Raw genomic sequence first — 27967 nt, forward strand, 5'->3', positions numbered from 1 at the left:
TTTAACGTTTTATTATGCATGATATAAACACACGTCAACAAAACAATGCATCACATCATGATCATTTAAATATTGATTTAATAGAGGTAGTGGTAAATAATATTCACTCATGTATATTCATGCCTTTCTTCTACGCTTTCTTCTTTATGATATCGGGGTGAGCGCTGAACGCTTGGTCCTCCTCACCAGTCCTCCCAGTCCCGCCCAGTCCTCCCAGTCCCGCCCATCGCTGTCCTTCCTCAGCCCGGTCAGGTGCTCGGCTCTTACCAGTCCTCCCAGTCCCGCCCATCGCTGTCTTTCCTCAGCCCGGTCAGGTGCTCGGCTCTCCCCAGTCCTCCCAGTCCCGCCCATCGCTGTTGAGCGGCGTCACTTCGCTCGTAGCTGACCGATTCGTTGTGTGTGGAGAAGAACCATCGAGGCGATGCTCCGCAGGATCCTCCAGATGGTAGGACGAGCCAGTCGAACTGGTTTTATGCTCTGGTTTATTCTTAAACCAGTGACATTCCCCTGACAGAGGCCCTTCGTTCTGGTCTGGATGTGGGCGCGCGTATTGCTACCGCGGGTGACGCGGGCAGGTGGAGCGGTCCTTCGAGCCAATGGAGCTCCGCTCCCGCCCCGACGGACCTGCCGCTCCGAGGACACGAAACGAGCGCTCCCTCAGTGTTAGCACCACAGCTAGTACAATGCTAACTGTTATGAACGTCTGATTGTAGAATGATGTTGACTACGTAGAAACGTTGTAGAGATCCATATGCCCAATATTCATTAAGGACCAGGGCTAGACAGGCTTTTTGAATGGTCACAGTCTTCTTTCATTTTGTTTCACTTCTGTTTCTTGGTTAATTCATTGTTTGCTAACGTTGCTTTTGCCATTAAGCAAGCCACAGGTTGATGACCGGGGATCGGACCCCCCGCCGTCCGTTCTCACACACCGTCTTGTGTATATGTTATGGCAGACGGTATCCTCGGTCACTACTGGGATGCTGACAAAGCATTTCCACATAAACGAAAGCTTATGGCTGACAGACAATACTCCCTGACTCTGACTCTCAGACTCTACTCCCTGACTCTTAGCCATGTTTACTGCAGACTGTCTCTCTGGTCCCTACATGGACGTTTACTGCAGACTGTCTCTCTGGTCCCTACATGGACGTTTACTGCAGACTGTCTCTCTGGTCCCTACATGGACGTTTACTGCAGACTGTCTCTCTGGTCCCTACATGGACGTTTACTGCAGACTGTCTCTCTGGTCCCTACATGGACGTTTACTGCAGACTGTCTCTCTGGTCCCTACATGGACGTTTACTGCAGACTGTCTCTCTGGTCCCTACATGGACGTTTACTGCAGACTGTCTCTCTGGTCCCTACATGGACGTTTACTGCAGACTGTCTCTCTGGTCCCTACATGGACGTTTACTGCAGACTGTCTCTCTGGTCCCTGACATGGACTCTCTTACCCATAGGCCTAGAGGGTTTACCGCCCACAGTAAACATCGTTCACTGATGTTGAAACGTCCATTTCATGGTTGATTTGATGATGTCTGTTTATAAAGACCCCAACATCATTAATGGCAAATAAATAGTGCTAATGATATAACATTATAATTGAGCATATTATATTTTATGCGAAGGCTGTCACTTAACTCGGAATGTACCTTAAAGGTTGTACTACCAACCACTCCAAAACCAAAATAAATAGTATTCCAACCAATCAGCGACAAGGGGCGGGTGTTGTTGGGTTTTGTGCTGCGTTCAGGATAGTTTTTACTGAATGCACGAAACACTGAAGGGAGGGGCGAGCTGGCTCTGTTTGTTTGGGATCTCGCCTCAAATACCAACAGAGGAGACGTCACCCAACGTGGCTGATACGACCTTTGACCTTACTGTTTCTATAATAGTTATGGTTGGGGGTATGGGTCTACACACCCCACCAATTGTACCAGGTTCAAATATTGGATTACAAATAATGTATAAAATGTGGCAGGATGTTGTTGAACAGACACGCTACAAACATCAGGCATAAAACCCGGAACGCACTCCGATCCTCCTGCTGTCACATGGATGACACGCGCTGACGTCCTTCTGGTGGATCCTCTTCTTCTCCAACAGACTCCTGGCAAAGGAGGCTCTCAGAACGCTGAGTCCTCAGAGCAGCAGCCTGGAGCCAACCTCAACAACGAACAGACCTCAGAGGTAACATGCATCCTGTTCATCAGTGACCAATCAGGTTCACCTTTGCTCTCCCAAGCCTTTCGGTGCTTATCGTTATGTTGTATGTAAATCCTTAACTTGAAAGTTAACACGTGTGTGTGTGTGTGTGTGTGTGTGTGTGTGTGTGTGTGTGTGTGTGTGTGTGTGTGTGTGTGTGTGTGTGTGTGTGTGTGTGTGTGTGTGTGTGCAGGGCTTCATCTGTCCTCAGTGCATGAAGTCTCACAACTCGGCGGAGGAGCTGTTTAAGCACTATGACCTGTTCCACGATACCGGGGATCTTCCGTCTAACATGGCCCCCACTCGGTGAGCCCCCCCCGCCTCCCTCCCTGGGGGAGTCAGCCACCAGTCCAGGGGGGGTTTATTGAGTGTGTACCTCCGTGGCCCTCCTCCTTGGTCAGGGAGGATATGGTTAGCAGGGGATCCTCAGTGGGCGACCCTATTGTTATCCATGCTGCAGACCTCCGCTTAAGGCATCAACAAGAAGGCCCCTTAGTGGGCGTGGCCTAGCGATGGCCGTCTGTGAGGGTGAGACACCTCCCCTGATGGACATCCAGGGTGGCCGTTCGTTCTGTTAAAAAAAAAAGTCTCCAGAAGCTCCCAAAACGTTGTCTTTGTTTGTGCAGCAGCAGTAAGCACAGTCAAACTGCCCTGTCCATGATGCTACTTCAGTCATTGGAGTAGGACTTTCCTGGGATTGGAAATCCTAATAAAGAGAAAAAATGTAATACATCTGTGGAGGTGAAATTAAATAAAGTCACACTTCGAAGGATTTGTGATATTAATATGCAACATGGATACATAAATAACAGTTCTTAAGACCTTTCTTCTGTAAATACCTAAAATCGTTAAATTAAACAGTTCACATTTCTGAACAAAGTGACACGCCATTCTTTAACAGTCTCCCTCCTCCCAATAATAAAGAAAACGCCACTGGATTAACTGATTAACTAATTATTAAGTGCACCAGGTATAAAATCAAACCAAACTCATTGGGCTTATTGGAGCATCAGTGCTGTTGTAACTGAGGCTGGTGTCACCTGGTAGCATCAATGGCAATCCATGAGGAATGCCATTGGACATCGCTGGTATCACCACGTCCATGAGGCATGCCATTGGACATTACTGGTATCACCACGTCCATGAGGCATGCCATTGGACATTACTGGTATCACCACGTCCATGAGGAATGCCATTGGACATTACTGGTATCACCACGTCCATGAGGAATGCCATTGGACATTACTGGTATCACCACGTCCATGAGGAATGCCATTGGACATTACTGGTATCACCACGTCCATGAGGAATGCCATTGGACATTACTGGTATCACCACGTCCATGAGGAATGCCATTGGACATTACTGGTATCACCACGTCCATGAGGAATGCCATTGGACATCGTGGCAGAGCCTGCTTGCTTCCTTTTTATATTAGCGTCACCTTTTCAATAACCCTTGGAAACAAAAATGCATTAGACATGACTGTGTCTTGTGACCGGGCCAGGGCAGTTTGACTGTACCTACTGGTGTTGAACAGAGATGAGCAGAATGACTGGCCGCTCTTGATGTCCATCAGGGGAGGCGTCTCAGCCATCAGTGACGGGGGGGGGGGGGGGGGGGCGGGTGTTGAGGTCTGCACTACTGAGCACTAATCTGACTTTAATGTTTCCTCCTGGCAGGGAAGACCTGACCATGTTGAGGCAGGAGGTCCAAGACCTGCACGTCTCTCTCAAGGTAAGGTGTGTTCACACAGGAAGTGGAACCGTCCTGTGTGTTCAGACAGGAAGTGGAACCGTCCTGTGTGTTCAGACAGGAAGTGGATCCTTTCCCAGAGGTCCTGTTGTCGTACTTTGGTAGTATATATACTGCTATGTAAAAAAGTTTATTCTTATATGCTCCTAGCAAAGTAGTATGATTAAGTACAAGTGTGTGTGTGTGTGTGTGTGTGTGTGTGTGTGTGTGTGTGTGTGTGTGTGTGTGTGTGTGTGTGTCAGGAGGAAAGATGGTTTTCCGGGGAGCTCAAGAAGGAGTTGGACAAAGTACAAGGACACCTGAAGCAAGTAATTCCTTTTGGATACTACATTATCCCTGTGAACTATTACATTATCCCTATGAACCCTGCTACATTATCCCTTTAGGATACTACATTATCCCTGTGAACCCCACTGCATTATCCCTGTGAACCCCACTACATTATCTCTGTGAACTCTGCTACAAGAACCCTGCTACATTATCCCTGTGAACCCCACTACATTATCCCTGTGAACCCCACTACATTATCCCTGTGAACCCCACTACATTATCCCTGTGAACCCTGCTACATTATCCCTTTAGGATACTACATTATCCCTGTGAACCCCACTACATTATCCCTGTGAACCCCACTACATTATCCCTGTGAACTACAGATGATTAATGATGAAGAGGAACAGGATGGCGTTACGTCTAGTTAGATTCTAGATTCTGAAAGATGATATTGTTCCAGAAGACGCTGGTCTTTTCATGGGGATGTGGGCAGTAGGATAACTGTTGACAGCGGCCATGTCCTCTTTAAGACTATCCATGCATTCCTATGTTTGTTCTGATCCACAGGGCGACGGACCAGATGCCTCAGAGGACTCAGGTCGGTAGTAAAACTAGAGCCTAGAAAACATTTAAGAGCCAAAACGGTCTGTCGTCTGCTTCTGAACATGTATAGTAATAATAATAATAATAGGACACATGTATATGTATGCTCTTCTCTCAGCCCTGGAGCAGAAGCTGAGCGAGGCGGAGACGGAGAAGTTCCACATCAAGCAGATGAGAGACCTGTTTGAGCAGAAGGCCGCGCAGCTGGCTACGGAGATAGTGGGTCAGTGGGCCGCCGAGCATTCTGGGAATCTGCTTTCTGTTTCAGTCTGTTTCCAGTTGCCGGGCAGAAGACCTTTTTTCATTCTCCGTTGCAATATACCTTCACAGTACAACGATCCAAATCACAGGGTCAGACTGCTGAGCCGGTCGTGATTGTAGTACGAAACGAACGTACAAACCAAAGAGCACAGCGTGGAGGCTTCAGGTGGTTAGGATGTGAAGAGTAGTGGGTAGTTAGCTGCTCATTGATCTGTCGAATCCACCAGACATCAAGTCCCGCTACGACGAGGAGAGGAGTCTGAGGGAGGCTGCTGACCAGCGGCTGGCCTCACTGGGCCAGGACCTGGCCAGGCAGAGGCAGGACTATGACCGACTCAACACGGAACTGGTGAGCTGTGTGTGTGTGTGTGTGTGTGTGTTGTATCAAATGTATCTCAATGTGTTGGTACTCCTGGCATCTCGCCCTGCCTCCTGCTGTCCTTACGGCCAAAGTAGACTTCTCCCGCTCCGTAATCCGACTCCGTAACTACGGAGACCCCTCGAGCATTCGCGCTTTCCCTCATTTTCCGTAATTGGTCCTTAATGTGCAAAGTAAACAATGTACAAAGTAAACAAGGTGCAAAGTCAAACCGGGAAAAAGTAATTCCGGAAATGATTTTGTTTGAGGCCCAATCACAGCCCTTGCCATCTCCGTCCGTCTCCGTTGTGTCGACGGATAGTTTAAAAATATTGGATGCGCACATAGAGCTACGGAGAGGCTCTCCGACGACGGAGAGGGCTCTGTGTCTACGTACAGCACTTTATGAGGAGTGTAGAGCAGCCTTTAAAGGGCGGAGACGTGGCGCCGCGGTCACTCTGCCTCCCCCTCCCCCAGATGCAGCGGCCGGGGGTGGAGGACGTGACGCTGCTGCAGAAGGAGCTGGTCCAGGTGCAGACGCTGATGGACTCCATGGCTCGTGAGCGGGAAGAGGAGTCGGAGCGCTTCAAGCACCAGTACCAGGAGCTGGTGGAGAACCACGCCACTGCAGGGGTAAGGACTCCTCCAGGCTAACGCTCCTCCAGGCTAATGTCTCAAGGCTAATACTCCTCCAGCCTCCATTGTTGTGATGCCATTGGTCTCCTGGGACTCTCTCCCACCAGTCAGCCCCCTGACATCCACAACAGTAAAGCGATTGTGTAATAAAGGCAATAGCACAATAATCAAATCATGGCTGTCACTGGCTATATTTGATATGCTGCTGAACCATTAGTAGTTCCCAACCAGCATCCTGATTGTTGAACCAGACCTTTTTAAAAGGTAGTCAATGAGCAGCACACCTAGCCGTGTGCACAAAGCTTCATCACTACCAATATTACTATAGGCCTTCCATTCTGCGCTCATGGCTTCTCTTTTTATCTTTAGCTTCTTCAGTTCACTTTCTGTGGACCAAGCTATTGGTGTATGGTGCAACGGACGTCTGGCCGGTCCATCATTCTTCTTTGTGTTTGTTGACCTTCATAATGAAACAGTACATTGAGATGACTTCTGATATGTTCCTCAGGTTCCTCCTGACGTTGTGTTCCCCCTCAGATCACCATCAGCCAGCTGAAGGCAGAGCTGGAGAAGGGTCCTCAGGAGGCAGCTGTCTACACCCAGCAGATCCACCAGCTGCAGAGCACAGTCAACAGCCTGCAGCAGCAGAGCCAGGTACCTAACCATAACCATAACCCTAACCAACCCTAACCTAACCCTAACCCTGCAGAGCACAGTCAACAGCCTGCAGCAGCAGAGCCAGGTACCTAACCATAACCATAACCCTAACCAACCCTAACCTAACCCTAACCCTGCAGAGCACAGTCAACAGCCTGCAGCAGCAGAGCCAGGTACCTAACCTGACCATAACCATAACCAACCCTAACCCAAACATAACCCTAACCCTAACCAACCGTGTGTGTGTGTGTGTGTGTGTGTGTGTGTGTGTGTGTGTGTGTGTGTGTGTGTGTGTGTGTGTGTGTGTGTGTGTGTGTGTGTGTGTGTGTGTGTGTGTGTGTGTGTGTGTGTGTGTGTGAGAGAGAAGATAGTCCAGTTTTCCTACGTGCGTAGCGTCCAGGTCCTCTAAACACTGCCCCCTCCTCCCCCTCAGAGCCTGTCAGACCAGCTGTCCCGCAGGGAGCAGGAGCAGCAGCAGCTGGCGGAGAGCCTGGCAGCGGAGCAGGCCTCCGGCAGGGCCCTCCACAGCAGCCTCCAGGACCGCCTGCTGGAGCTGCAGGAGGCGGGGCTGCGGGCGGCGGCGGGGGAGGAGCAGCTGCAGCGGGCCCGCGCCGCGCAGGGGGAGACGGTGCAGGAGCTGGGCCGGCTGAAGCAGGAGGCGCTGGAGCTGCAGGTGAAGCACGGGGAGCTGGGGGCGGAGAGGAAGCAGCTGCTGCAGCAGAGGGAGGACAAGGAGAGCCAAGGGGCCCAGCAGCAGAGTGAGATCGGCCAGGTAAGGCTCTGTCATGTTGGTCTTCACAAGTACAAAGTGATGCGACGGGGCCCCTAGAGGGGACCGTGATGAGGTACAGGGGCCACCTGTTAATCAAGAAGTGGAGCTGGTGGGTGACCTCTCTCTTTAATGTCAACGGATTGGTCTAGTGCGACCCTGGTCTGAAGCTAAAGTGAACTGGATGCACGCTGGGCAACCTTTACGGCTCGCTGAAGGAAACCCTCTCCAGACGCTCTTGATGTTCGGCCCTACGTATGTCTGCAAACAACCGTTACGAGATGAGCCTCAAGAAGTCCTGTTCCAGATCACTGCTGATCAAGAGACATACACAGCGGCAGACTTTGATGCTCTTGCAAAGAGCATCAAAGTCTCAATTGTTCTCATTGGGCTAGAATCATTCATAAATATCTATCCCAGTTATAACTCATCGCCAGAAAGATTTCACAATGGGTTTTTTTAATCAATTATTGTCAATAATTACTGCAATATATATTTAATAATAATGCTCAATTTACAGTTTTAAAAGTATGCTCCTCCTGTCCTCCTCCTGTCCTCCTGTGCTCCTCCTCTCCTCCTCCTGTCCTCCTCCTGTCCTCCTGTCCTCCTGTCCTCCTCCTCTCCTCCTCCTGTCCTCCTGTCCTCCTCTCCTCCTCCTCTCCTCCTCCTGTCCTCTGCTCCTCCTGTCCTCCTCCTGTCCTCCTCCTGTCCTCCTCCTGTCCTCCTGTCCTCCTCCTCTCCTCCTGTCCTCCTCCTGTCCTCCTGTCCTCCTCTCCTCCTGTCCTCCTGTCCTCCTCTCCTCCTCCTGTCCTCCTCCTCTCCTCCTCTCCTCCTCCTGTCCTCCTGTCCTCCTCCTGTGCTCCTCCTGTCCTCCTCCTGTGCTCCTCCTCTCCTCCTCCTGTCCTCCTCCTGTCCTCCTCCTCTCCTCCTCCTGTCCTCCTCCTGTCCTCCTCTCCTCCTCCTGTCCTCCTCCTCTCCTCCTCCTCTCCTCCTCCTGTCCTCCTCCTCTCCTCCTCCTGTCCTCCTCCTGTCCTCCTCTCCTCCTCTCCTCCTCCTCTCCTCCTCCTGTCCTCCTCCTGTGCTCCTCCTGTCCTCCTCCTGTCCTCCTCCTGTCCTCCTCCTCCTCTCCTCCTGTCCTCCTCCTGTCCTCCTCCTGTCCTCCTCCTGTCCTCCTCCTGTCCTCCTGTCCTCCTCCTGTGCTCCTCCTGTGCTCCTCCTGTCCTCCTCCTGTCCTCCTGTCCTCCTCCTGTGCTCCTCCTGTCCTCCTCCTGTCCTCCTCCTGTCCTCCTCCTGTGCTCCTCCTGTCCTCCTCCTGTCCTCCTCCTGTCCTCCTCCTCCTCTCCTCCTGTCCTCCTCCTGTCCTCCTCCTGTCCTCCTCCTGTCCTCCTCCTGTCCTCCTCCTGTCCTCCTCCTGTGCTCCTCCTGTCCTCCTCCTGTCCTCCTCCTGTCCTCCTCCTGTCCTCCTCCTGTCCTCCTCTCCTCCTCCTGTCCTCCTGTCCTCCTCCTGTCCTCCTGTCCTCCTCCTGTCCTCCTGTCCTCCTCCTGTCCTCCTCCTGTCCTCCTGTCCTCCTCCTGTGCTCCTCCTGTCCTCCTCCTGTGCTCCTCCTGTGCTCCTCCTGTCCTCCTCCTGTCCTCCTGTCCTCCTCCTGTGCTCCTCCTGTCCTCCTCCTGTCCTCCTCCTGTCCTCCTCCTGTGCTCCTCCTGTCCTCCTCCTGTCCTCCTCTCCTCCTCCTGTCCTCCTGTCCTCCTCCTGTCCTCCTGTCCTCCTCCTGTCCTCCTGTCCTCCTCCTGTCCTCCTCCTGTCCTCCTCCTGTCCTCCTCCTGTGCTCCTCCTGTGCTCCTCCTGTGCTCCTCCTGTAGCTTCATGCTAGCCTGCTGGAGGCGGAGCGGCAGCTGGGGGAGCTGCAGGGCCGGCTGAAGGAGCAGCGGCAGCTCTCTGGGGAGAAGCTCAAGGACCGCGAGCAGCAGGCCGCAGACCTCCAGCTCCAGCTGTCCCGGGCCCAGGAGCAGGTAGGAGGACCCCCTCCCCAGGTCCAGTGTGTAGACCCTCCCCAGGTCCAGTGTGTAGACCCTCTCCAGGTCCAGTGTGTAGACCCTCCCCAGGTCCAGTGTGTAGACCCTCCCCAGGTCCAGTGTGTAGACCCTCCCCAGGTCCAGTGTGTAGACCCTCCCCAGGTCCAGTGTGTAGACCCTCCCCAGGTCCAGTGTGTAGACCCTCCCCAGGTCCAGTGTGTAGACCCTCTCCAGGTCCAGTGTGTAGACCCTCTCCAGGTCCAGTGTGTCTCTTCAGTGGACTGTTATTAGTTATTATTATGATTATTATTATTTATTAAGGTGTATTGTATTAAAGGTCCAGTGTGTAGTAAGTGTCAGTGGGGTTAGAGGGATGTTCACTGAGTGTCAGTGGGGTTAGAGGGGTGTTCACTGAGTGTCAGTGGGGTTAGAGGGGTGTTCACTGAGTGTCAGTGGGGTTAGAGGGGTGTTCACTGAGTGTCAGTGGGGTTAGAGGGGTGTTCACTGAGTGTCAGTGGGGTTAGAGGGGTGTTCACTGAGTGTCAGTGGGGTTAGAGGGGTGTTCACTGAGTGTCAGTGGGGTTAGAGGGGTGTTCACTGAGTGTCAGTGGGGTTAGAGTGATGTTCACTGAGTGTCAGTGGGGTTAGAGGGGTGTTCACTGAGTGTCAGTGGGGTTAGAGGGGTGTTCACTGAGTGTCAGTGGGGTTAGAGGGGTGTTCACTGAGTGTCAGTGGGGTTAGAGGGGTGTTCACTGAGTGTCTGTTCAGTTAAAGGAGGGTGGAGCTAAGACCACGGACCTCCAGCACCAGCTGGACAAGGCCAGCAAGCAGCAGCAGGAGCTGCAGACGCAGCAGCAGAACACCACCGCCAAGCTGAGAGAGGCACAGGTCAGTGTGTCCCCCTGTGTCCCCCCCTGTGTGTTCCCCTGTGTGTTCCCCTGTGTGTTCCCCTGTGTGTTCCCCTGTGTGTTCCCCTGTGTGTTCCCCTGTGTGTTCCCCTGTGTGTTCCCCTGTGTGTTCCTCTGTGTGTTCCTCTGTGTGTTCCCCTGTGTGTTCCCCTGTGTGTTCCCCTGTGTGTTCCCCTGTGTGTTCCCCTGTGTGTTCCCCTGTGTGTCCCTCTGTGTGTTCCTCTGTGTGTTCCTCTGTGTGTTCCCCTGTGTGTCCCTCTGTGTGTTCCTCTGTGTGTTCCTCTGTGTGTTCCTCTGTGTGTTCCCCTGTGTGTTCCCTGTGTGTTCCCTGTGTGTTCCCCTGTGTGTTCCCTGTGTGTTCCCCTGTGTGTTCCTCTGTGTGTTCCCTGTGTGTTTCCCTGTGTGTTCCTCTGTGTTCCCCTCTGTGTCCCCCTGTGTGTTCCTCTGTGTTCCCCTGTGTGTTTCCCTGTGTGTTCCTCTGTGTTCCCCTGTGTGTCCCCCTGTGTGTTCCTCTGTGTTCCCCTGTGTGTTCCCTGTGTGTTTCCCTGTGTGTTCCTCTGTGTTCCCCTCTGTGTTCCCCTGTGTGTTCCTCTGTGTTCCCCTGTGTGTTCCTCTGTGTGTTCCCTGTGTGTCCCCCTGTGTGTTCCCTGTGTGTTCCTCTGTGTGTCCCCCTGTGTGTTCAGCTGTATTAACACAATGAGTTCCATCACAGGGAACAACCTCCAACCTTTTATTAGGGTGCATTTAGTATTTATTCATAAGGTGCATTTAGTCATGAATTCAGACCCAGTCAAAGTGATTCAGGGTGTTTGAAGGTCAAACATGGCACAATGTCCTGTTTTGATGGGTGTCCTGTTGCCTGGGTTACCACCACTACTCCAATGAGCTCACCTGAAGGACCCCGTGCTCCGCAGAACGACCTGGAGCAGGTGCTGCGTCAGCTCGGCGACAAGGACCAGAAGATCCAGAACGTGGAGGCGCTGCTGCAGAAGGGCCGGGACGGCGTCTCCCAGCTGGAGGCCGAGCGAGATGAGCTGTGTGCCAAGATCCAGGCGGGGCAGGGGGAGACGGCCCTGCTGGGGCAGATGAAGGAGAAGAACCAGGCTCTGCAGGAGCAGGTACGCACGCACACACACGCACGCACACGCACATGCACGCACACACACGCACACGCACGCACACGCACGCACACGACCGCACACGCACGCACACACACGCACGCACACGCACGCACACGCACGCAGACCCACACACATGACCGTTTAAGATGTATAATTATAAAGGAATGGATGAGCTGATATTGCAAACCATCAGGTTTAATCAATTATTTTTATAAATTATTATATATGATTTCCTCACGCGACACCTAATGAATAAATGAGACACCTAATTAATTAGTGTGCCCCAACAGGCACACAAATACAACGGTACATTTCTGCATGTCAAAACATTTATCAACATATTTTCTATGTCTGTGCTGTGATTTCAAGGTGACCCAGCTGACTGACAAGGTAAAGAACCAATCAGAGAGCCACAAGCAGGCTCGGGACAACCTCCACGAGCAGGTGCAGGAGCAGAAGAGCCTGCTGCGGGCCGCCCAGGACGACGGCCATGCCCTGGAGACCTCCGTGGCGGAGCTCAGCGCCCAGCTGGCCGAGAGCAAGGAGAAAGGAGCCCAGCTCAACACCCAGGTACTACAGGAGGTCTGGTTCCTCCTGTTACCTACAGGAGGTCTGGTTCCTCCTCCTGTTACCTACAGGAGGTCTGGTTCCTCCTCCTGTTACCTACAGGAGGTCTGGTTCCTCCTCCTGTTACCTACAGGAGGTCTGGTTCCTCCTGTTACCTACAGGAGGTCTGGTTCCTCCTGTTACCTACAGGAGGTCTGGTTCCTCCTGTTACCTACAGGAGGTCTGGTTCCTCCTGTTACCTACAGGAGGTCTGGTTCCTCCTGTTACCTACAGGAGGTCTGGTTCCTCCTGTTACCTACAGGAGGTCTGGTTCCTCCTCCTGTTACCTACAGGAGGTCTGGTTCCTCCTCCTGTTACCTACAGGAGGTCTGGTTCCTCCTCCTGTTACCTACAGGAGGTCTGGTTCCTCCTGTTACCTACAGGAGGTCTGGTTCCTCCTGTTACCTACAGGAGGTCTGGTTCCTCCTGTTACCTACAGGAGGTCTGGTTCCTCCTCCTGTTACCTACAGGAGGTCTGGTTCCTCCTGTTACCTACAGGAGGTCTGGTTCCTCCTGTTACCTACAGGAGGTCTGGTTCCTCCTGTTACCTACAGGAGGTCTGGTTCCTCCTGTTACCTACAGGAGGTCTGGTTCCTCCTGTTACCTACAGGAGGTCTGGTTCCTCCTGTTACCTACAGGAGGTCTGGTTCCTCCTGTTACCTACAGGAGGTCTGGTTCCTCCTCCTGTTACCTACAGGAGGTCTGGTTCCTCCTCCTGTTACCTACAGGAGGTCTGGTTCCTCCTGTTACCTACAGGAGGTCTGGTTCCTCCTGTTACCTACAGGAGGTCTGGTTCCTCCTGTTACCTACAGGAGGTCTGGTTCCTCCTGTTACCTACAGGAGGTCTGGTTCCTCCTGTTACCTACAGGAGGTCTGGTTCCTCCTCCTGTTACCTACAGGAGGTCTGGTTCCTCCTGTTACCTACAGGAGGTCTGGTTCCTCCTGTTACCTACAGGAGGTCTGGTTCCTCCTCCTGTTACCTACAGGAGGTCTGGTTCCTCCTCCTGTTACCTACAGGAGGTCTGGTTCCTCCTCCTGTTACCTACAGGAGGTCTTGTTCCTCCTCCTGTTACCTACAGGAGGTCTGGTTCCTCCTCCTGTTACCTACAGGAGGTCTGGTTCCTCCTCCTGTTACCTACAGGAGGTCTGGTTCCTCCTCCTGTTACCTACAGGAGGTCTGGTTCCTCCTGTTACCTACAGGAGGTCTGGTTCCTCCTGTTACCTACAGGAGGTCTGGTTCCTCCTGTTACCTACAGGAGGTCTGGTTCCTCCTCCTGTTACCTACAGGAGGTCTGGTTCCTCCTCCTGTTACCTACAGGAGGTCTGGTTCCTCCTCCTGTTACCTACAGGAGGTCTGGTTCCTCCTCCTGTTACCTACAGGAGGTCTGGTTCCTCCTGTTACCTACAGGAGGTCTGGTTCCTCCTGTTACCTACAGGAGGTCTGGTTCCTCCTGTTACCTACAGGAGGTCTGGTTCCCCTCCCAGTGTATGTACCAGTGTTATTGGAGGTCATTCCCAGTGCCTGTACCGGTGTTATTGGAGGTCATCTAACCCTGGTTGGTTTCAGCTCAAGGCGAAGACGGAGATGCTGCTGTCCTCGGAGGCGTCCAAGGCAGCCCAGCGCGCCGACCTGGAGAACCACCTGGAAACAGCCCAGCATGCACTGCAGGACAAGCAGCAGGTCAGTTCCTGGCTAATAGGGTTGCTCGGAGAACTGCATGCATTCAGTTCAGGGTTTGGGCTTCTCCAACCCCTAGTGATCCTTTCAGAGACCACGGCCCACTGATGGCCTGTAACCAGTACAGAACAGGCACAGGTTAATGTGCCAGAGCATTAGCTCCACTAGTCAACCTAATACTCCTTCCAGATAAGGCAATCATGAATCTACTTACGGGTGTATCTCTGGAATCAATTCCTGAAAAAGTGGCGTCACTTCTCTTTGCTGGAGACGGAGATGAAGGCTGACAGAAACGGAGCAACAACAGACCAACAAATGCTGTCCTGTTTCCCCTTTCTCGCCTCTCACTTGTTGTCCACACACACACACACACACACACACACACACACACACACACACACACACACACACACACACACACACACACACCGGTAGGAGTTGATGAAGGCCCAGCAGAAGGTGGAGGAGCAGGCGGGGCGGCTGCAGGAGAAGCAGGATCAGGCCGGCCAGCTGGAGGCTGCTCTGAAGGAGACGAAAGAGCAGCTGCTCTCCTCGGAGCAGCGGCGGGAGCAGCAGGAGGCGCTCCACCAGGTGAGACCCCAGACAACAACACCTGACTACAGGTGAGACCCCAGACAACAACACCTGACTACAGGTGAGACCGCAGACAACAACACCTGACTACAGGTGAGACCCCAGACAACAACACCTGACTACAGGTGAGACCCCAGACAACAACAACACCTGACTACAGGTGAGACCCCAGACAACAACAACACCTGACTACAGGTGAGACCCCAGACAACAACACCTGACTACAGGTGAGACCCCAGACAACAACAACACCTGACTACAGGTGAGACCCCAGACAACAACAACACCTGACTACAGGTGAGACCCCAGACAACAACAACACCTGACTACAGGTGAGACCCCAGACAACAACACCTGACTACAGGTGAGACCCCAGACAACAACAACACCTGACTACAGGTGAGACCCCAGACAACAACAACACCTGACTACAGGTGAGACCCCAGACAACAACAACACCTGACTACAGGTGAGACCCCAGACAACAACAACACCTGACTACAGGTGAGACCCCAGACAACAACAACACCTGACTACAGGTGAGACCCCAGACAACAACACCTGACTACAGGTGAGACCCCAGACAACAACACCTGACTACAGGTGAGACCCCAGACAACAACAACACCTGACTACAGGTGAGACCCCAGACAACAACACCTGACTACAGGTGAGACCCCAGACAACAACAACACCTGACTACAGGTGAGACCCCAGACAACAACAACACCTGACTACAGGTGAGACCCCAGACAACAACAACACCTGACTACAGGTGAGACCCCAGACAACAACAACACCTGACTACAGGTGAGACCCCAGACAACAACACCTGACTACAGGTGAGACCCCAGACAACAACACCTGACTACAGGTGAGACCCCAGACAACAACAACACCTGACTACAGGTGAGACCCCAGACAACAACAACACCTGACTACAGGTGAGACCCCAGACAACAACACCTGACTACAGGTGAGACCCCAGACAACAACAACACCTGACTACAGGTGAGACCCCAGACAACAACACCTGACTACAGGTGAGACCCCAGACAACAACACCTGACTACAGGTGAGACCCCAGACAACAACACCTGACTACAGGTGAGACCCCAGACAACAACACCTGACTACAGGTGAGACCCCAGACAACAACACCTGACTACAGGTGAGACCCCAGACAACAACAACACCTGACTACAGGTGAGACCCCAGACAACAACACCTGACTACAGGTGAGACCCCAGACAACAACACCTGACTACAGGTGAGACCCCAGACAACAACACCTGACTACAGGTGAGACCCCAGACAACAACAACACCTGACTACAGGTGAGACCCCAGACAACAACACCTGACTACAGGTGAGACCCCAGACAACAACACCTGACTACAGGTGAGACCCCAGACAACAACACCTGACTACAGGTGAGACCCCAGACAACAACAACACCTGACTACAGGTGAGACCCCAGACAACAACACCTGACTACAGGTGAGACCCCAGACAACAACAACACCTGACTACAGGTGAGACCCCAGACAACAACACCTGACTACAGGTGAGACCCCAGACAACAACACCTGACTACAGGTGAGACCCCAGACAACAACACCTGACTACAGGTGAGACCCCAGACAACAACAACACCTGACTACAGGTGAGACCCCAGACAACAACAACACCTGACTACAGGTGAGACCCCAGACAACAACACCTGACTACAGGTGAGACCCCAGACAACAACACCTGACTACAGGTGAGACCCCAGACAACAACACCTGACTACAGGTGAGACCCCAGACAACAACAACACCTGACTACAGGTGAGACCCCAGACAACAACACCTGACTACAGGTGAGACCCCAGACAACAACAACACCTGACTACAGGTGAGACCCCAGACAACAACAACACCTGACTACAGGTGAGACCCCAGACAACAACAACACCTGACTACAGGTGAGACCCCAGACAACAACAACACCTGACTACAGGTGAGACCCCAGACAACAACAACACCTGACTACAGGTGAGACCCCAGACAACAACAACACCTGACTACAGGTGAGACCCCAGACAACAACACCTGACTACAGGTGAGACCCCAGACAACAACACCTGACTACAGGTGAGACCCCAGATAACAGCAACTTCCTGGGTTCTAGTAGTAGTAGTGCATTTTATTAGAAAATACATGAAGTAGAATGAGGAACAGGGAGGTGAGGGTTGGACTGAATGACTCTATTCGTGTGTGTGTGTGTGTGTGTGTGTGTGTGTGTGTGTGTGTGTGTGTGTGTGTGTGTGTGTGTGTGTGTGTGTGTGTGTGTGTGTGTGTGTGTGTGTGTGTGTGTGTGGAACAGAAGGTGCAGTCCGAGGTGGTGGAGTGGAAGGCGGCCCGTAAACAGGGTCAACAGGAAGTTGAGCGGCTCCAGAAGGAGGGGTCAGAGGTCAGGAAGAGGCAGAAGGAGCTGGCGCAGCAGATGGACGCCCAGAAAGCGAGGTGAGACTCACTCTGGATCAATGACGTCATGTTGGATTTCCAAGATGGCTGACTTGGCGAGAGGTCGATGGCTGAATGTGTAACACCAAAACGTTGTGTTGTTGAAGTTCTGCCACGCTGCAAGACCAGCTGAAGAAGGTGAACGCAGACCTGAGGGACACTCGTCAGGAGCTGCAGACCTCTGAGAAGGAGCGCTCACTGCTGCAGCTCAGCCTGGACAAGCTGACCCAGGACGGGCAGTCACAGCGGGCAGACCTGGACAGGAAAGCCCAAGGCTTGGCCGCAGACCTGCAGAAGGCCCAGCAGCAAAGAGACGCTCAGGGGAAGGATCTTGTGTCGGCGAAAGAGAGTCTGGGGAAGGTGACCAAGGCCATGAAGGAGACCCAAGGCCTGCTGGACAACGAGAGGAAGAGCAGCAAGGCAGCGCTGGAGGACAAGGTGAACGTCCTGACCCCTGGATTGGTGCTCTGCGGCTCTCTCATCATCCCTTTGTCAGCGGCTTGGAAAGTTAAACTTTGAACTATATAAGTCGCATTAAATAAGGATTGCTTGTGTTTTTAATATCTTTCTTAATCGTCCCATTGTATTATTTATATGTATTGAAATGTTGTTCTGGTTGTTTGACCTATTGTTTATGTCTATTGTACATTTCTATTCCTTTTCTTATTGTACGTGGTAATCAGGGCGTTGATGAAAAGAGAGCCTGCTCTCAACGGCCTTCCCTGAATAAAGAAAGGTTAACAAAAGATATATGTTGGTAGTGACCAATATATGATATGTAATATGTATACAATGATCTCACTCAGGAGAAGTCCCACGAGAAGACCAGACTGGAGCTCCTGAAGAACGTGGAGGTGTTGACCAAGGAGGCCCAGGAGACCAGGGGGCAGGTGGACAGGTTGAGAGAGGTGAGGTGACCCCACGCTCCATGGACTGGGTGGTGTTGTGGTGGAACGGTTCCTGAAGCTTCTGCCTATGATCCATGTTCCAGGTGGAGAAGGGGCTGAAGGCTCAACTGGCTGCGCTCACTGAGCAGAGCTCCAGGAGCCAGGCCGCTCTGCAGGAGAAGGAGAGGGGCCTCCAGCAGCTCCAGAAGACCCAGGCCTCCCTGGAACAGGAGAAGCAGAAGCTGGAGAGCCAAACGTCTGAGCTACAGGAGACCATCACCAAGAAGGTAAGCAGGACTGACCGCAGCCATTCCACAAAGTGATGCATACTTATCTTTTTATATTGCATAATATTTATTATTTTAGACAGAATGAGATCATATAAGCATATATTAAAATGAAAATTGAACCCAGGGTCTTTGTTTTGGCATGTAAACACATCAAATGAGCCCTCCAGACACTCTTTTATTTGATAGTCGAGTATAGAGCTTATAGTATAGAGCCCAAATTACCCAATTACGCTTCCAAATCATCATTTTTTAACCACTAATATAGCTCAAAATAGCACCAAACCTCTGCAGTAGCATGACTAGGGTCCCTACACATAAAACAAAGCATCAACAACTTAGTTAGCACAGTGGAGTTTATTAAAAAAGACCAAGTCTGTGCCTTACCCGTAGGACCATGTTTCCAGGAAGTCCACACAAGTCGATTACCGGCTACCATAAATAATATAATAGAGGCACCAACAAATTTAAAACAGCCAAGAATCAAGAGGGGAAATTGTTAAGTTAACTTTGTTGGCACACTTTAAGTTGGGGATCCCTCCGTAGCTCCATGGAGACATTAACGGGGGAGAGGGGTTTGCACAGTGGCCTCCTTCACTGTTTGTCTCGGGTTAACTGAGACACTGACTACGTGTCTGTCTGGTGTGGCCTCCCCCAGACGGAGGAGCTGGGCCGGCTGCAGGGCCAGGCCTCGGGGCTGGCTCAGGAGCTGGGGGCTGAGAGGACGCGGAGCGCGGAGCTCCAGGAGGCCCTGGAGCAGAGCCAGCAGGCCAGGAGCACGCTGCAGGAGCACGTCTACGGCAAGGAGTCCGAGGTGTCTGCCCTACGCCAGGACCTCAAGGTAGGTCCCTGAGAAGATCCCCCAGGCCTCAGACCCACTGTCACCGAGTCCTGCTCAAAGTGAAGAATGTGGTGGGAAAAGGAGGCCAGGCCCAGCGTCGACTGATTGTAGAATGATGGATCATGAGTTGTAATATGTGGAGATGAAGCAGACAGCCAGTCCCCCCCCCCCACTACAAAGCCCTTGTATAACTGATAGGCTTTACATTGTGGCGGCCTAGCGGTGCTGTTGTGCAACGCCTTCAGCCCCCCGCCCCCCGCAGTGTCTGCTGTTACACACCATTTACCACATCAATTCAACAGTTTAACACGACCACCACTAAATGTCTCTCTATCGAAGAATCAAATATAGAGAACATACATAAAAACAAAGCTAAATAAATATAAAGCGAATTCTTAACTGTTCTCACGTACATTCATCTGTACATTTCTGGAGACATGAGTCTATCCATCATGTGAAGGCGTGTTGTTTGATGCTAGATGTCGGAGGAGAAGCTGTGCCTGGGGCAGGAGGAGCAGGCTGCCAACCGGAGCCACCAGACGGTGCTGGAGGGCCAGGTCCAGGACCTGAGGCAGAGCCAGGCCTCCCTGGAGCAGGAGCTGGCCCAACGGGACCAGGCGCTCCAGCAGAAGGCCCAGGCCCTGAAGGAGCTGCAGAGACTACATGTAAAGGACCTGCCATTAGCCGTGCTCTACAGGGAGCCTTCTCATGGGCTCTCTTTGGCCAAAGAGCATTTAGTAGCACATATAAGGATGCCATTGATAAGTGAAGGGATTGGAGCCTGGCGTTCTTTTTCTTTTACGAAGCCATGAGACGTGGTCGCAACGCAGTCTAGGTGAACTCTTCCAGTGCTCCTTCAGAACTCCTTCCAGTGAAGAGGAGCACCTTCCAGTGCAGGGGTTCCCATATTATACCTTCTCACTGCCCAGCCCGATGCAGAAGCCGCCCCCCGCCCAGTAAACACAATGCACGACTGAGGCTGGTTCCACCAGGAGACAGGAGACAGGAGACAGGGCCATACAGGAGACAGGAGACAGGAGACAGGAGACAGGGCCATGCAGGAGACAGGAGACAGGGGCATGCAGGAGACAGGAGACAGGAGACAGGAGACAGGAGACAGGAGACAGGGCCATACAGGAGACAGGAGACAGGAGACAGGGCCATACAGGAGACAGGAGACAGGAGACAGGGCCATACAGGAGACAGGAGACAGGAGACAGGAGACAGGAGACAGGAGACAGGGCCATACAGGAGACAGGAGACAGGTGACAGGGCCATGCAGGAGACAGGAGACAGGAGACAGGAGACAGGGCCATGCAGGAGACAGGAGACAGGAGACAGGAGACAGGAGACAGGAGACAGGAGACAGGAGACAGGGCCATGCAGGAGACAGGAGACAGGAGACAGGAGACAGGTGACAGGGCCATGCAGGAGACAGGAGACAGGAGACAGGAGACAGGAGACAGGAGACAGGAGACAGGAGACAGGGCCATGCAGGAGACAGGAGACAGGAGACAGGAGACAGGGCCATGCAGGAGACAGGAGACAGGTGACAGGGCCATGCAGGAGACAGGAGACCGGGCCATGCAGGAGACAGGAGACAGGAGACAGGAGACAGGGCCATGCAGGAGACAGGAGACAGGAGACAGGAGACAGGTGACAGGGCCATGCAGGAGACAGGAGACAGGAGACAGGAGACAGGGCCATACAGGAGACAGGAGACCGGGCCATGCAGATGCTGGTTGTCATGGGTGTGTGTCCCTCCTCTAGGGTGATGCTGAGGAGGAGTTGGGGAAGGAGAGGAGCCGGGCAGAGGAGCTGATGAAGGCCAAGAGTGCGATGGAGAGCACCAGCGCCCGGCTGGCCTCTGAACTCAAGCTGTTGACTGAGAAGAGTGACAAGGTCTGTGTCCGTCTGTGAACCGTCGCTCTTCCCTGTGAGGGAGAGCTTCCCAGAGCTCCCTTCATTGACATCAATACAGTAGAATGAGCTCTAGAGAGGAACTTAAAGATATCACCGCGTGTATTCCGAGTCATCAGAATACACGCAGGACAGCCCATTCCTAGCGGAGTCTGTCTGTGTCCCGGGTTTCCCTGTGCATGAGGGGTACCGGGTGCATGAGGGGTACCGGGTGCACGAGGGGTACCGGGTGCACGAGGGGTACCGGGTGCACGAGGGGTACCGGGTGCATGAGGGGTACCGGGTGCACGAGGGGTACCGGGTGCACGAGGGGTACCGGGTGCACGAGGGGTACCGGGTGCATGAGGGGTACCGGGTGCATGAGGGGTACCGGGTGCACGAGGGGTACCGGGTGCACGAGGGGTACCGGGTGCAGGGGTTAGTTCAGGTGGTGGAGGTTTGCCGACAGACAGGGCCGGGGGGGGGGGGGACTGAAAACCTTTTTTATTTGATCTATTTTTATTTTCTTATTATTTTTGGGACGTGGTTAAGGAGTTGAGGAGGCAGGTGTGTGTTAAGTGTGTGAGCTGTAGAGTGCTGTGGAAACCATGGTTATAAACATCATATTATATATATTATAATAAATAAATATAAATCTTATAATATAAATATTTGATTGTCTTGAGAGGGGTCAAAGGTCACCAGCCCTCAGTAAAGTGTATTTGTAGTGGAAGCCTCCTCTGGGTCGTCCAGGCCTCCTCACAGCCCGACCCCTGCGTCCCCCGCCCTGCAGGAGCTGTCCGGGCTGCAGGAGGCCAAGCAGCTGCTGATCCAGCAGAAGCTGGAGGTGCAGGGCCAGCTGGAGGCGGAGCGGGCCCTGCTGCAGACGGAGCAGCGGGCCCACCAGGCCACCAGGGACAGCGTGGGCCAGCGGGAGGAGCAGGTCCTCCGCCAGGTCACACAGCTCCAGGCCCAGCTGGTGAGAACCCCCATGCACAGGAAACAAACCGCTCGCAAAATCTATTTGGTTTTCAATATAAATGTCATATTGAGTCATGGAACGAGGTTATTGTTGAGCCTGTTGTTGTCGTGGCTCAGAGCTCTTGGTTGGTGTTGAAGGTGTTTGAGCGGCGGCTGTGAGGCTACCGTCCACACGGAGACGGAGAGCTGGGATTGGATGAGGCCGCGTTGGTCACGACCCTCTCTCCTCCACCCTGCAGGCGGCGGAGCAGCGGGGGCGGGCGGAGCAGGTGAAGCAGGCGGAGGAGGTGGAGGGCCGGCTGGGGGTGCAGCTGGCTGCGCTGGGGGAGAACGTGGCCACGCTGAAGAGGGAGTGGCAGGGCAGCCAGCGCCGCTCCGCCGAGCTGGAGAAGCAGACGGACGAGCTGAGGGGGGAGATCGCCGTGCTGGAGGCCACGGTGCAGAACAACCAGGACGAGAGGCGCGCCCTGCTGGAGAGGTCAGGGGTCAGGGGTTAGAGGTCAGGGGTTAGAGGTCAGGGGTTAGATGTTAGGGGTTAGGTGTTAGATGTCACAGTATTTGACAGCAGCGTTCAGCCAATAGGAGCCAGGGACAGTAACTCTCTGTAACACAGCAACTGGACATCACTTGATCTCACCGTGTTCACCTCATCATGATGATCATATCTCTATAGATCTAGTTGTATATAAAGAGACTGTCCAGCGCTCCAAAGGGCCTGAAACAAACACAGAGCTATCAGTGAGGTCACAACCTTTTGGCCTCGTTGGCCAGTGGACCGAACACACCTGATGGTGTGTGTGTGTGTGTGTGTGTGTGTGTGTGTGTGTGTGTGTGTGTGTGTGTGTGTGTGTGTGTGTGTGTGTGTGTGTGTGTGTGTGTGTGTGTGTGTGTGTGTGTGTGTGTGTGTGTGTGTCAGGTGTGTGAAGGGGGAGGGGGAGATGGAGAAGCTGCAGGCCAAGGCGCTGGAGATGCGGAGGCGTCTGGACGACACCACGGCCGCCATGCAGGAGCTGGGCCGAGAGAACCAGTCGCTGCAGGTCAGTCACATGACCGTCACATGACCGTCACATGACCGCGCTGGTGTCCTCTGACCGTCACGTTCAGGTGTCAGTAGAGCCAGGACAAGGATGGGAGTGCGTGGTGTAGTGATCGACCGATATATCGGCCAATATTTGTGTTTTTAATTTTAATTTTTTTTTAATTTCGGCATGATTTACAGACTTTGTTACCATCGTTGTCATTTTTATGACGTAAATTGAGGGAGTAAAAACAGTATCGGCTCCAAATATCAGCTCAAGAAAGTCTGTATCGGCCATCGGCTAAGGCTGAAAAAACGATATCGTATCAGCCCTAAAAAATCCATATCGGTGGATCCCTAGCATGATACTTCTCTACACTATGCTGGTTAGGGGTCGTGGGGTAGGGGTAGTGGGTTAGGGGTTGTGGGTTAGGGGTCAGGGTTAGGGGTCGTGGTTTAGGGGTCGTGGGTTAGGGGTTAGGGGTTATGGGTTAGGGGTCGTGGGTTAGGGGTTAGGGGTCGTGGGTTAGGGGTTAGGGGTCGTGGGTTAGTACGGGACCCAATACCGAGCCTTGACCTTTTGTAATGGATAGGAATTCCGTATTTCCACGTGGTGATTTCACGCATTGACGCCTGGAAGATAGGTAGCCATGAAACCAAACGTGGGTTAGGGGTCGTGGGTTAGGGGTCAGGGGTCGTGGGTTAGGGGTCGTGGGTTAGGGGTTAGGGGTCGTGGGTTAGGGTTAGGGGTCATGGGTTAGGGGTCGTGGGTTAGGGGTCAGGGGTCGTGGGTTAGGGGTCAGGGGTCGTGGCTTAGGGGTCGTGGGTTAGGGGTCATGGGTTAGGGGTCAGGGGTCGTGGGTGCTGAAAGGCTTTCCTGTTCCCTGCAGATCAAGCAGTCCCAGTCTCTGACCAGGAAGTGGGCCGAGGACCACGAGGTCACCAACTGCCTGGGCTGCGGGAAGGGCTTCTCTGTGACCATCAGGAGGGTAGGCACTGTTTTATGTTATTCAATAATCTCAAAAGTGTTAGTGTTGTTGGTTTGATGATCAAGTTAATCAGTATTTAAAGGTCCCATGCCATGCCACCAGGTGTGGTGTGATTGGCCGTTACAAGCCGTTTTGGAAATCTGCCCCTTATGACATCACAAGTGGGCATGTCCACCTAGATGTACGCTGGATAGATCATTCTACCAGCCTACCCAGTGGACTGTAGCAAACGTTGCTCATCTATCCGTCACACATCTAGGTGGACACGCCCACCTGTGATGTCATAAGGGGCAGATTTCCAAAACGGCTTGTAACGGCCAATCACAGCACACCTGGTGGCGCGTCATGGGACCTTTAAGGGTCAGTTCCACCTCAAACCACGTCTTAGTTGAACTGCTGTTGATGTGTGAGCTGTTCAGAAGCCCAATGCTGTGTTTCCATTTGGTTACAAACCTGCCGTTTACTGGGCCTAAAGGGCTTTTCTTAAAGGCCCGTTTAAGACCCCAGGTTAGGTGTTTTCATTGCCCCCATGTCTTCCAGAGCAGTGCTCAGCAGCTCACTGCAGTGTCTCTAACCCAGCATACGAACGCCCTGGCTAGGCAGCTCCTCCATTCTGTGTGGACTCCCCACTTCCTCCTGTAGGACAGTGTTATAGTCTGTAGTCTGCACTCTGAAGGCACAGCAACCAATCGACCCAACCCATGCTTCACTCTCCCCTCGGGGCCTGTCCAGTGAAGCCTGGGGGTTGAAGGAGGGAAAAGTCCAATTGCTTTCAAAACGCATCATTGTTGTCAGTAGCAGGAGATCTAACATTCAGCCCTCCTCCGTCTGTCCCTGGGCCCGCGCTGCGCACAGCGCGCCTTCACTCAGAGGCCCTGTCCCTATCCTCCCCCTCCCCCTAGATTTGAGCCCTAACCCTAGATTGTGAGCGTTCCCGCGAAGAGGTAGGGTGTCCCAATACTTAAGGGAGCAATGGGGAGTGCCTATTTTCCCTTAAAATCAACCCTTGAACGCTAGCCAGCCCGGGAGCTGACTTGCAGCTAAGGGCACTCAAAGAAAGTGTTCTTGTTAAGGGGAGAGAAATGGGACTGGGCCAAAAAGTCCTGATCCCACTGGCCATAGAGCAGCCACTACAGCCACTGTGACCCCATAGAGCAGCCACTACAGCCACTGTGACCCCATAGAGCAGCCACTACAGTCACTGTGACCCCATAGAGCAGCCACTACAGTCACTGTGACCCCATAGAGCAGCCACTACAGTCACTGTGACCCCATAGAGCAGCCACTACAGTCACTGTGACCCTATAGAGCAGCCACTACAGTCACTGTGACCCCATAGAGCAGCCACTACAGTCACTGTGACCCCATAGAGCAGCCACTACAGTCACTGTGACCCCATAGAGCAGCCACTACAGTCACTGTGACCCCATAGAGCAGCCACTACAGTCACTGTGACCCCATAGAGCAGCCACTACAGTCACTGTGACCCCATAGAGCAGCCACTACAGTCACTCAGAATCCTGCCTAATGCATAGTGTTGTGTAAACACAGACTCAACCTTGTGGATCTGTTAGCTTCTGGGCGCTACTGGAGAAAGCTACCTAGCCAGGGCAGTTGGTATGAGCTTACGTTGGTTGGAGATAACCCAGTGAGACCTTTAGAAGCTGCTGAACCCTGGTTTGGGACATAATGGAGGTCGGTCTGCATTAGACGATGTCAGCGATGACCCGGGGTCCTAACAAACGGTCCCTCCACTTCTCCGCTACGGCCTTGAAGCTCAGGAAGTCCACTGGTTCGTCTTCACGTCAGACAGTAATCATTGATCTATTGTCCATGCCCGTCCCTGCCCCAGCACCACTGCAGACACTGTGGAAACATCTACTGCGCTGAGTGCTCGGGCCGCAACGCCCTCACGCCCTCCTCCAAGAAGCCTGTGAGGGTCTGTGAGAGCTGCTACGACGAGCTCCAGGGCTGAGCCCCCCCCGAGGAGCCCCCCCCGAGGAGCCCGTGGCGAGCAGGCCCGTCTGCTGATGTCTAACTTGCACTAATGAAAGGGAACAGATTGACTGAGTGGCAAGACACCCTCCACCTGCTCTGGTGCTGAGGGGCTGGAGATGAACTCTGTATGTTGTGTGTATTGTGCCTTTGGCTAGCCTCCGTTGTGTGAGAGCAGAGAAGGAGAGCTTCACCACCGCTCAGCTTTGATTTCATGTCCCCACGCTGGAGCCATCTCTCTGGGTCCTCCTCCTTGCTTCCACCGTTGCCTGCAGTAAGTGTTTGGTGTGCGGAGCACGTCAGCCAGGGGATCCACCCGGTACGTTTTTGGTGAAGAGAGGTTCATATTGGAACGGTAAAAGGAATCTGAAAGTGAAGTCTGCCCTTCAAAGATGATTAGTTTTTTCCTTCTGCACTTGGTTTGTTCTTTGTCTGCTGAATGCCAACACTGGGATCGACGTGATTCATTTCAGTCATTTCAAAAGTGAATCAGTAACCGCTTCAACTGTTTCATAACACTTAGTTTTACGGCGAGAGATAAATGCCTTTCTATTTTATACAGGAAATATATTTGCTTCAATGGTGGAAATATTTTTTAAGAATATTGAGTAAACACAAATTTACATTCAGTTTGCAATCCTCTGAATACTAAATAACAATTTAGCTTTTATTTATTTTTATCCGATGGAAGACATTATTTTCAATGCGACCATTAATGTAACCATAGCAGAATTACAGTACAATTCTTAACTATATAGCCGGTCAAATTTTATTTTTTATTAAGGCTTTAATACACTCTGGCAAAAATCACCTTGCTTGTCTTGTCCAATGTCCATGTTCATGTTTGAAAGTGGAAGCCTGACTAGGTTGATTTCATTTAAACATTTGATGGAGGCCTAAATGTATTCTTTACAACCACAGTATTAGGTTTCCTACTCCTGTTCTGTGGATACCCAGCAGCAGCAGTACATTGTTGGGCTGTTCTCTGTGGATGTGATCAGCCTCATGTTGCTCACCTGTACGGAGTATGGATGGAGATCCTCTAAGTCAGAGCAGTGGTCTGTAGGACAAAAGGAGATGTTTCCTGAACGTGAATTCAGTGACCAAAGAATGTCTCTCCCAGTGTGACGGTGGAATATTGATCAGATCATGTCCTTGAGGGGTTTCACCCTAATTGATTGTATTTGTGCGGGGGGTTAAATCTGTCAATTGCTTTATTCTGAAAACATGTATTCATATTTTTTTTCCAATGTTAATAAAAAACAAAACATGCCCCATTCAGCTGCACATATACACCATGCTCTTATTAAGTTAGTGTTAATAACAACTAAGAATACTAAAGAAAGTCCATTCATCTATTAACTACACTGTTGAGCTTGCATAAGACAACGTGTGCCCACACATGCTCGCCCTATTGCTTAATATAAACACTCATATCATGGTGCTTCATTCAGTCTGAACACAAACAACACATTGAATTATTTTACTTTCTCAAATCTGTGTGTGTGTGTGTGTGTGTGTGTGTGTGTGTGTGTGTGCGTGTGCGTGTGTGCGCGTGCGCGCGCTGTAGAACTGGTTATTGTAATATTGTGACACGGAACACAAAATAATCAATGTGTTCATTCATGTTCTGACAGAACGGGGTCCTGGTTGAACTTTCTAGTCGCAGAACTGTGTACACAGACCACTTTCTAGCATCTGACCAATAATCGTCTGTACGTGATGCTTAACCCCTTAATGCTACAGTTCCTCATAGAAGACCGATGTCCATCTCCTTGTTGCTGTAACCAGGGCAACCGTTCCCCATGGTGTTTGGTTGGCTGGTTCTACCTCAGGTTGGATTCTAAACCGTGAAACATCCCCAGAGGATGTTTCCTGCTTTGTGAGCGGGGGGGGGGAGGAGATGTATTGTGTACTTCTGGTTCAGCCACACTGCAGCGTGTGAAACCATGGCTCACTATGATCATACACTTAATGGCCATCCATTCATTTAAAGGCTAACTGTAAAGTATCAGAATCTATTGAACAGCTCGCTATATATAAAATACATAAGACTTGTGGTCCCAGAAAGGCTTTATGTACAGTCACTGCTAACAACAGAGGGCAGAGCGCTCCACGTC

The 27967-nt window shown here is 52.3% G+C and overlaps 1 protein-coding gene across 1 annotated transcript; it reads left to right on the forward strand.

Moving 5' to 3' along the window:
* The first annotated feature begins 256 nt into the window (after positions 1–256).
* eea1 (early endosome antigen 1) lies at positions 257–27960 on the forward strand. The gene is made up of 29 exons (XM_084477277.1): positions 257–445; positions 2110–2193; positions 2402–2514; positions 3891–3945; positions 4206–4271; positions 4804–4834; positions 4958–5062; positions 5328–5449; positions 5936–6091; positions 6632–6748; positions 7185–7523; positions 9381–9530; positions 10302–10421; positions 11356–11559; positions 11932–12132; positions 13736–13849; positions 14282–14437; positions 16811–16950; positions 17058–17388; positions 17757–17858; positions 17942–18124; positions 18783–18965; positions 19445–19630; positions 20736–20867; positions 21658–21843; positions 22085–22323; positions 22762–22882; positions 23754–23852; positions 25705–27960. The coding sequence occupies exons 1-29, from the start codon at positions 422–424 to the stop codon at positions 25825–25827; spliced, it is 4182 nt and encodes a 1393-aa protein (XP_084333403.1). The 5' UTR covers positions 257–421; the 3' UTR covers positions 25828–27960.
* The last annotated feature ends 7 nt before the right edge of the window (positions 27961–27967 follow it).

Source organism: Micromesistius poutassou, assembly GCF_964030765.1.
Source record: "Micromesistius poutassou genome assembly, chromosome: 13".
Classification (NCBI taxonomy): domain Eukaryota; kingdom Metazoa; phylum Chordata; class Actinopteri; order Gadiformes; family Gadidae; genus Micromesistius; species Micromesistius poutassou.

What these genes read in the sequence shown, in the direction of transcription:
- eea1 (XM_084477277.1), top strand. Translation starts at nt 422, where the DNA reads ATGCTCCGCAGGATCCTCCAGATG. An exon ending in TCCGCAGGATCCTCCAGATG is followed by an intron (nt 446 to 2,109) that starts GTAGGACGAGCC and finishes CTTCTCCAACAG; the next exon opens with ACTCCTGGCAAAGGAGGCTC. An exon ending in AGCAGAGTGAGATCGGCCAG is followed by an intron (nt 7,524 to 9,380) that starts GTAAGGCTCTGT and finishes CTCCTCCTGTAG; the next exon opens with CTTCATGCTAGCCTGCTGGA.